Source organism: Argentina silus (genome assembly GCF_951799395.1).
Source record: "Argentina silus genome assembly, chromosome: X".
In the NCBI taxonomy this organism is placed as follows: Eukaryota; Metazoa; Chordata; class Actinopteri; order Argentiniformes; family Argentinidae; genus Argentina; species Argentina silus.
Genome location: NC_139653.1, coordinates 40,854,287 through 40,865,017, shown reverse-complemented (window position 1 = coordinate 40,865,017; position 10,731 = coordinate 40,854,287). Strand labels below are relative to the sequence as shown.

The following is a 10,731-nucleotide window of genomic DNA, read 5'->3' as shown; positions in this document are numbered from 1 at the left end:
ACTAACGTTGCTAATTCGCGTTGGCTAACTTGTCAACAAACAACACCGGAAGCTGTCACGAGCCTGAGCTATGGTAGCCCATAAGACTTATATGGCATAAGTGATAAAAAAATATATAAAACGTTGCCCAGAGCAACGACTCGACATGATAGACCCCCAGGAGTAAGCCAAGGAAAAACTCCCTCAGAGAAGAATCCTTGAGAGGGACCAGACTCCAGGGGGACCCATCCTCCTCTGGCTGATCAGATGCTGAAGAGTAAACTAATGTGGAATGTGGTGTGGTGCAAGAGTTCAGGGGTCCATAGTGAGGGGCAGCTTTCTGGTGGGACCCAGGTGGGGCAGCAAGGACCAGGATATAGGGTAAAGTAGACTCAGCCTGGACGAATTCAGGAACTGTATAGAGTATAGTTTTGAGGGGACAGATAAGCACAAAGAGGACAACACAAGATTAGAGGCCGTTGCAAACTGAAAAACTGATGCATTAAACAGTAGGAGAGAATCAGCATAAAGTGGGAGGCACATCTAAAATTCATCTAAAGGACAAGGCAACTGCTTACACCGGATCCACTCTGTCACAGGCTATCTATCTATCTATCTATCTATCTATCTATCTATCTATCTATCTATCTATCTATCTATCTATCTATCTATCCCAGCCCACACAGTACTGGGCCATACGCCTGCACTGAGAGGGCCTGCAGCAGAGGCCCCAGCCAACCCAAGCCCGCACACTGCAGGAGCCCACCCACCACTGAACGGGAAGAAGGACCCAAGGCAGCAGATGCCGCCCCCCAATCTGTACCAACTTGGTATGAGGGCCAACACCAAACACCCAGGCCGAACCAGCCTCGACCCGTCCACCGGCGCAGGGCACCCCCCGCCCACAGACAATGACTGCAGCCAGACCCAGATAACGGCTGGGGCAACAACCACCGCCCCCAATCTCTGTAGCCCATGCCGCATGTCTGCATGGGGACGGAAGCAGCAGCCCCAGCCGGCCCAAGCCCAAACCGCCAGCGCCTGCTCACCTGGAGGGAAAGAACAAAATTGGGTCTCTGCACGTTTTATGAATCACACTTCGGTTTTGTGTTTGAATCTTTTTTAAAGACAAAATAGCAGTTGTGCCAAAACTGCTCAGTGTGCCCAATCATACTCAATAGCGAGCACCGTGCCTAAACAGGCCATCACATCACAATAAGATTTAATTTTGATGATTATGAAATCTAATAATCAAGGCAAACTTTTCATTTTGAAAGTAACACAAAATCACTTTTACTTGAGTACTTTTTCATACTTAATACTTAATACTCTTTAATACTTTTACTTGAGTAAAATTTCACTGAAGTAACAGTACTTTTACTTGAGTAGGATATGTCAGTACTCTTTCCACCTCTGTATAGGTGTGTACACTTTTAAGAGCCCAGGGAGTTATTGGGTGAGCAGAGTGAAGGAAAAGAGGAAGCCCTTTTTTTTCCTTCTTCTTTTTTTCAGGTAGAATAATGGGAAGGAGACGCATGGTGAATAAAGAACCTTGTTTATTCCAGTTTGTCTTCTACCCAGATAAAACATTACAATTACCATTACACCTTACTTTTACTATTATTAGAAATTAAGAAAAGATTCCTCATCAAATTAACATGCCAGGTTAGGCACAATACTGTCGGTCAGAAAAATCTGTCATTTTAAAGCAATTCCGATCACCAAGTCCGTGCATCAATCCAGTGTCTAGGTTAAAATTCCTATCACAATAATATAAACACATTTACACTTTATATTATAATTATATTAGGACCAAAACAATCCAACATTTCTTAATTTGAACGTAGTGAGCTTTTATTTTTACTTTTTTTCCCTCAAATCCGGAAGTTACACGCAATCAGTATCCGGTCCGGTACCATTGTCAGAGATTTGATGCCACTATCAATGGCTGGCAGTGGTACTGGTCCGCAGGTCTGAAACTTTATTGATCTCTAATGTGAAATGGACCAGTATGCATCTGACACCGAGATCGATGATCAAGAACAACCACTGTTGCGCCGCGGACAAGATAATAAAGTTGAACGAGGTTTGTTGGCAAACTTCTCTTACTAGCTATTCCCCAGCATAATTATTGTTGCTGATAACTATTTCCTGTTGACAAAAAGCCTATTGCTGGAAACCAGAATAGGTATAGGAAACGCCAACTTGTCCAAAATGTAATTTGCTGCAAGGTGTTATTGGGTGGTATCATTTACATTAAAAGGGTTATATGGCAATGCTAAAATTGGTTGGAGATAGTAGAGCGTCTCTCGTAATAGTTTTTCCTGTCTCGTGACCCGCCCGCCTTTGTTTTCATGGATCAGCTGTCAGCTCACGCAACAGCTATCTCGTGATAAAAATATGACATATTTGATAGCTAGAGCTATCCTGCTGTTAGTTCTCAATGCTTAGCAGAGCACCACCACTCGCCCAGCAGAGCCTAATCGCCGCATGATGTGGAATAGTATCCTGCATATCATACGACAATAACAGAAACATTATGATGCCACTTTATCGAGCTAACTTTTGATGTGCATCCTTTTGAATGCCCAGAGGGATCAAAAGGATGCACTGAACGATTCAACAGTAACAGTTTCCATCATTCCCCCAAAAAACTGGCTTCAGCAGACAAAACAGTCTTCATAATTGATTTTGTGTCAAATTCGACTGCGTCACTATCTCCCTCTCTCAGCCCCTGCGTGTGGCTCTACACGGTATGGCTTGGCATTCCTCTCCTGTTATGGCTTCTTCGTGGCATACGCCCTCAGGGTCAACCTCAGTGTCGCCATGGTGGACATGCTTAACAACACCGACGCCAGTGGCAACGCCAGCACCTCTGTGTGCCCTGCTCACGCCAGCCCTGCTCGACCACACCACAATAAAACTGTGAGTAACATGTGACACAATCCTGTGAGCTTGTTACTGTATGCTCCACAGCAACCACACTGTGCCTGTACATATGGTTATAACGTGTGTGTGTGTGTGTGTGTGTGTGTGTGTGTGTGTGTGTGTGTGTGCGTGTGCGTGCGTGTGCCTGCATGTGCACCTCCCACAGGCCAGTGTGTATGACTGGGACTCTGAGACCCAGGGCTGGATCCTGGGCTCGTTCTTCTATGGCTACATCCTGACTCAGATCCCCGGAGGCTACCTGGCACGCAAGTATGGCGCTAAATGGCTACTGGGGTTTGGAATCCTGGGAACTGTAGGCTTTACCCTCATAACCCCTGTGGCTGCTGACCTGGGTCCTGGCTACCTCATTGCTGTGAGAGTGCTGGAGGGCATCGGAGAGGTATGTTGTGCGTACACGTATGTGACTTGTGTGCGTGGTGCAAATGTGCAGAATCAGTGTCTATTATACGTCTATACGTCTCACCTATCTATCTGTCTGTCTCCTGTCATTGGGGTAACTTAATTAAAAGGGTAAATCTGGTGTCTCTTTAGTTTGTTCTTGATTACAAGCCAACCTGTGTCGAGCCATAACGAAGTGATGTTTTTGTTTCGCCGACAGGGAGTGACATTTCCTGCAATGTACGCCATGTGGTCATTATGGGCCCCGCCCATGGAGAGGAGCCGACTGCTCACCATAAGTTACACTGGTCAGAGAGAGAGAGAGAGAGAGAGAGAACATTTTGAGGATCTCTCAAATAATGTCATGCATTTGGAAAAATGTGATACTCATTGAACCACATTGTGGACCTCTCTGATTTCCCTCCTTAGGTGCTCAGCTGGGTACAGTGATCGCCCTTCCCCTGTCTGGTCAAATCTGCTTCTACTTGGACTGGACTTATGTGTTCTATGTGTTTGGTAAGACCACAATTTCCTTGACCTGTAGCTATACAGACAAAACAGACAATGGCTATCAAATTAAGCAAAATACATACTTCCGCATAGTCTGGGCTGTCAACTACAGCCAAGGTTTGTGTGAAACCAGGAATAGACATTGAAAAAAGTGGAACATCCCTGTTCTTTTTCAACCACTCCAGGGCAGAGTGGCTGAAACAGAACAGATGTGAAACTGTTTTTTTCAGCATTTGAACATGAGAGTTGACATACAATGTTTTCTGTAGCGTCAGTGTTTTAGATTTGGCATAGATATGTGTGTGTGTGTGTGTGTCTATGATGGTGGTATAGTACTATAATAGTGATTATAATAGTGATATAATACTATGGTGGTGATGTAGTGCTATAATAGTGATTATAATAGTGATATAATACTATGGTGGTGATGTAGTGCTATAATAGTGATTATAATAGTGATATAATACTATGGTGGTGATGTAGTGCTATAATAGTGATTATAATAGTGATATAATACTATGGTGGTGATGTAGTGCTATAATAGTGATGTAGTGCTATGGTAGTGATATAATACTATAATAGTGATATGGTACTATGGTAGTGATGTAGTACTATAATAGTGATATGGTAGTGATGTAGTACTATAATAGTGATATGGTAGTGATGTAGTACTATAATAGTGATATGGTAGTGATATAGTACTATAATAGTGATATGGTAGTGATGTAGTACTATGATAGTAATATAATACTATAATAGTGATCATACAAAAAAAAAAAAAAAAAAATCCTTCTTCTAGCATTGTGACTGCCTATGGTCCCTGGTCTGAGCATTGATTACTTTATCTTATGATGACTGATGGATAGATGATTCACTTACTTAAACAAATGTATTTGTTGTAAGTCGCTTTGGATAAAGGCGTCTGCTGAATGCCATAAATGTAAGTGTGTGTGTGTGTGTCTTTAGGTGCTGTGGGGCTGCTGTGGTTCGTCCTGTGGGCGTGTCTTGTCAGTAACTCTCCTGACACACACCCGCGAATCTCAGAACAAGAGAGGCTCTACATCAATTCCTCTCTGAAGAATGAGGTAGGCTGCAAGGACAGTTGTGAAGTATGGAGTCTGAATGCTATGAAAGCTTTTATACGTCAGCGTTTATGGTATACAGCATTTGCATACTACAGCAATTATAATACAACCCTATGACACAAGACTTTGGTTACACTGCAAAACAAACATTTTACTACACAGTGTTGTCATTGTCATACTACCAAAGTTTAGAGACATTATATGAACCTATGAATTAGGTATGTTTTTGGGGATTCATTTTAACAAGCACCACTAGGCACTATAGCAGGGGTGGGCAAACTTTTCATCAGTAAGCTGGGCTCTGTGGCGTGTTTTGTTTATTTTCATCACACTGAACGTTTGTTCACACACATAAGTAGAGCCAAATAACACCAGCATCTTCTGTGCCAGCTGTCGGATGTTTGAAAACTTTGTTTCATTCAGTGAGGCATAAAACTTATCCAGTTTGACAGAGTTGAAATTCTCCTTCAGGACAGACTGGAGATCAATCAGCTCCAATTGTAATTCCAGTGGTGCTGCTTCATAATCGAATGTCAGGCGACATGACACCAGCTTAAGTGACTTCTCACACTTTTCAAAATCAGAGAATCGACGGCAGAATTTTCTGTGCAGATCGTCCAGCGATTTACTGTATTTCCTCGCATGTTGGGGGGCTTCTTTCAGCGTCGCTAGCGTGGGGAAATGCGCAAATGATTTGTTTGTAATTTGTTTAGAGAACAAAGTCAATCTGACCTTGAAGGCTTTCACATTTGAAAACATGTCGTGTACAAACTGATCTTTCCCTTGTAGCTTCACGTTCAGCTCTTTCAGCTCGGGAAAATCATTTGCTTTCCCCATTGACTCCAAAAATGAGCCGACCTCCCCTCTGAGCTCCCACATTCACTGACACACTTTCCCCAAACTTAACCAACGGACACTAGAGTGGTCAAGTAAGTCGTGGTGCTCAGCATCACATTCCTCCAGGAATTTAATGAATTGACGGTGACTGAGGCCCTTCGCTCGTATGAAGTTGACAATTGTTATGACTTTCTTCACGACGTGATCCAGCTGCAGCACAGACTTGCACAAAGCTCCCTGGTGGATAATACAATGTAGAAAATTATATCCTGTTCAGGGTTTTCCTCTTTTACCTTGTCCTGGATTCTTTTCAACAACCCGATGTGTTTTCCTGTCAAATTTGGCGATCCGTCTGTGGTGACATTTGCAAGTTTACTCCAAGGTAGTTTAAACCTCTTAATGACGTCAGACACCCTGTCATATAAATCAATTCCTCGCGTTGTGCCCCTCATGGACCCCATGGCCAAAAACTCCTCTGTGATTTCGAAGTTGTCATTAATCCCCCGGACAAAAATCAATAGTTGCGGAGTGTCTTTTATATCGCTACTTTCGTCCAGGGCTAACGAGTAAAACTTAAAAGACTCTACTTTCTTGCTTAACCCATTGGCCAAGTCTTCGTCAATTAGTTCTACGCGGCGACTAACTGTTCTGCGTGATAAATTTATGTTTTCAAATTTGTTTGTATGCCAGTAGAGGTTTTTGTGCTGACGTCTTGAATAGTAGATTGACGAACAAAAATGTTTTGCTGAGCCTGTAAATTGGCTGCTAACCTTGCAGCAGTAGCGGCCGTTTCTTCAGATGACGAGTTGCTAGCATAGTTACCATGCTTGGAGGCAAAGTGTCTGCGAATGTTGTATTCCTTGTATACGGCAACGCTTTCTTGACAAATGACACATACGGCCTTTGATCGTATTTCAATGAAAAAATATTTTGCAGTCCACTCCATGTTGAAACCCCGACACTCGCTGTCAATCTTCCGCTTTTTTTGTCCGCTCATTTTGTTATGGAGGGTGATTCTGTTGTAGGTGAAGACAGGTAAAGGGAAGAAGAAAGGCACCCGGTGTAGGCTGCGCCATCTGGTGGTATCAATTAAGTATTGCAGGAAAAAAAAATCTGTGAAATGAATACTACAAATTTAATATGCCTGACGGGCCGGATTAAACAATGGCGCGGGCCAGATGTGGCCCGCGGGCCGTAGTTTGCCCGCCTCTGCATAGGCACCAGTTAGTGACCACTAGCGGACGTGCATAAAGATGGCATTCCTACAGTCTTACATCATTTAACCCAGAAGCAGCCATAATTTCTCCACACACATGTGTATGAGTGCATCTAACAAAATGTTTGCATTGCACTGTGGTAAGTGTGGAGGAATGATGGTAATAGCACTGAATGACATCAAGCTGTCATTTGTGTTGCCACTTGTGCTGAATTCTTTGAAGTGGGTACCTGAAAGTACCGATTTGATCAATTTCAGAGTAAATACTAGGTAAATACCATACAGTGCTACCAAAGATTTATTTTAAAGAGCACTCTTTTAAAAAATTAAAAAAAAAAAAAAAAAAAGAACAGACTTGAGCACTCGGCTTAAAATATGACTTGACCAACAGTAGCATATCATGTCTATCTAAGTGAATATGTATTTTAAGATGGTGACTTGGCTGTTGTTTGTGCTCTAGCTGTCTTCGTCAGTGGATAATATCCCCTGGGGCTCCATCCTGACATCACTGCCACTCTGGGCCATAGTGGTGGCACACTTCTCCTACAACTGGACATTCTACACACTTCTCACCCTGCTGCCCACCTACTTGAAGGACGTACTGGGCTTCAGCATCAAAGAGGTGAGACCTGGAGAGAGAGAGAGCATACACATGCACACACACGTTGCCATGTCAGCTCTAGCCTACATGGACACACACACTTGTTTTGGACACGCACACACACACACACACACACACACACACACACACACACACACAAATTGTCTGCTATTAATGCTGTATTGTGTGTGTGTGTTTTCTCTGTGCTATCAGAATGGTGCCCTGTCAGCTCTGCCCTACATCGGTTGTGGGCTGCTGGCTCTGCTGGGGGGCCAGGTAGCAGACTACCTAAGGGAGAGCAATTTATTACCCACCGTCGTAGTCAGGAAGGCCTTCTCTATCGCTGGTGAGGAGGAGCAACACACTCACTCACTCACTCAATCCTTCCTTCTCCCTCCCTCCCTCACTTGTATGTCTGTGTGTGTGTAGGTATGATAGGGCCTGCAGTGTTTCTGGTGGCTGCAGGGTACACAGGCTGTAACTACGTCCTGGCTATAGCCTTCCTCTCAGTCTCCTCCTCACTGGGAGGATTATCTGCCTCTGGGTTCAACATCAACCACCTTGACATCGCTCCCTCGTAAGACACTCTTCAACACTATTGATACTATCGTGACTATTGCTGATGATATTATGGAAGAGTACGTTTTTGATTCCACCTTTATTTTAAAATAGATAGTAAAATAGTCTTTTTTGGGAACTCTTCACTTGAGTCATCTGTCATTACTGTTGTTATAGAAGATTGTCATGAATAATGGTTTAGAAAAATTATGATGATTATGATTATGTTCTGGTATTGTTTCAAAAATGTATTGAATTCTTATTGAATTTCAACAAGTTCTCCTCACCCTGACACATTATTTTTCCTTTTTTTTTTTTTTTTTTTTTTTAGTTATGCTGGAATTTTACTGGGCATCACCAACTCTTTTGCCACAATACCTGGTATGGTGGGACCAGTCATAGCAAGTGCCCTGACCAAAAACGTAAGCACTGTTCTCACACTCATCTTTCACATTGCACTAGGGTCTTCTTACCTGTCCAAAATCCAAAACCTAACCATTAGGGAGAACCAACGCAATACAGACCTCAGACAACTGTCTGTGGCGGGGGGGAACTACCTCTGCTTACTCTGATGGGCTCATAGAGGGTTCTGATGGTGGACAAAGAGTCAGCAAAATCATGTCTTGATTAAACTGTTTTGTTAAATGGTCAGTTCAGGATTTTGGATGTTATACCTCATTTCCACTTACTTGGAGTAGGCTCCCCCAGACACTTTTTTCGGTCAAAATTGCATTCTTGAGCAAGTAACCCTGGGCGTGGCCGCAAGTATAAGCCATATAGTGGAAGTAGACGGGGCTCAAAACACAGCTCTCAGTTGGAGACTACTTAAAGAACATCGGCACAATAAATTCCACAGCCATATCATGTTTTGTGGCCTATACATGCATGTCGATATGAAAACACTTAGTTATTTCCACTATTACATTACACTACGGCATAAAAGTATATTATTAGAACTAGGAAGACTTCCTGGCACACAGGCACTTGGTTTGGAATTGGTCCGATGAAGAACATGTGCTTGTGTTTCAAATGGAAAATTGGAAAATTAGGTATAACGTCCAAAATCTTGAACTGACCCTTTAATAGCACTATAGAAATTAATGTGATTGATTGATTCCTGTTGTAGAAAACTATCATGGAGTGGCAGACGGTGTTCTACATCTCTGCTGGGATCAACCTGTTTGGAGCGGTGTTCTACACTCTGTTTGGCAAGGGCGTGGTACAACCCTGGGCCGTCCAGAGACCCTATTCCCACAGCGACTGAGGTGAAAAAAGGGTCAAAGGTCGAAGATGGGTAGATGACCAAATGGACACACATTAATGGGACAGCTTTTTGTGTCAGTCTTATCAGGGCTTCTCTACGCACAAACACTACTGGAAAAATAATCTGAAGGAACCTCTTTTAATATTTTAATGTTGTCTTTTGTTGATGGTAAATCCATGCCCATGTCATGGTAGCTTGATCCCATTGGATCAAATATCAGATTTGATCAGATTTCAAATATGTTTGTCTTTTTAATATTGAGGCTGTTTTTGTGGGATATTGTATTTTGTTTACAGGTAGGAGTTGGTGCATGATTTTCTTTGTCCAGCATCTGTTGTTTTTGATGAAATCGTAAAGGTTTGACATCAAACAATACAGTGGATGTGTGTTGCTCTACTGCTTGATGGTGAGGACAGAAACATAAAGCCATGAATTAAGTAGAACATTATCGCCCATTTGAAATACATTGACACACTGATGGCCATTTTGTAGCCTCTCAATCGTGCCTTTTTGACAGTAATTACTAGACTGAGACCATCAAACCTTGAATTCTCACCTAGATAGCTCCTACAGGCTCCATCCATGTGTCATTCGTCATTGTAATTAATACAGTTCATTTGTTACAGATCAATCCATTCCTTTAGTTACTGATCTGTTGTTTTTAAGAGTAATTACAAACTGTCATTATATTGTAGAGTATAAAGGGAATTACATGTTTTCATCAGATGATTGTTGATCAATTCTGCACACTAACATTCCAATGGATTAGCTGTACATGTTTTATGTTAATCATGGTATACTTGGTAATCAACAAACAATAAATCAACCTATGGTTGTTTTATGTGAGGACAATATTTATGCACCAGCTTTATTCTCCAACAAAAAATAACTGTTCATGTCAAATAAACGTTTTAGACCTCTCCTGTGTTAAGAAATTAGAATGCCATAAAGCTAGAAGGTATAAGCTAAAGCTGTTTGCACGTGAGTGTAATCAGAACGGCACTCACTCTGATTTCACTCATCAGTGTAATTGTTGAAAATAAACATGACATGAAATTTGAATAGATTTTGATATCTTCATTGAGTTTCACAGCGACGCACTGAATAACGGGATAGTGAACCTTATTATAGAGGTTCTTTGGGGTTCATCCAAAAGCCTACCAGGGAGCGCCTGTAAAGTTCAAACACGTACCTGCTATCCAAAACACGGACGGCGCAGCGCACCTGTTCGTCCAATGCAAGGCAGTCCACCGACTTCAAATGTTTTATGGTTTAAGAACAACATCAGTTTTATTTTTAAGAACCTGGAGTGTTTTTATGTTTAATTGTAAAGGACAAAAATGTATCTACCTCA

At 42.3% G+C, this 10,731-nt stretch overlaps 1 protein-coding gene across 1 annotated transcript; it reads left to right on the top strand.

The window, feature by feature from the left end:
• Positions 1–1,914: 1,914 nt before the first annotated feature.
• Positions 1,915–10,433, top strand: slc17a5 (solute carrier family 17 member 5). Its single transcript, XM_083694878.1, has 11 exons — positions 1,915–2,065; positions 2,711–2,904; positions 3,074–3,307; positions 3,527–3,614; positions 3,736–3,822; positions 4,783–4,901; positions 7,415–7,576; positions 7,769–7,901; positions 7,985–8,132; positions 8,445–8,535; positions 9,240–10,433. The coding sequence occupies exons 1-11, from the start codon at positions 1,981–1,983 to the stop codon at positions 9,375–9,377; spliced, it is 1,479 nt and encodes a 492-aa protein (XP_083551004.1). The 5' UTR covers positions 1,915–1,980; the 3' UTR covers positions 9,378–10,433.
• The last annotated feature ends 298 nt before the right edge of the window (positions 10,434–10,731 follow it).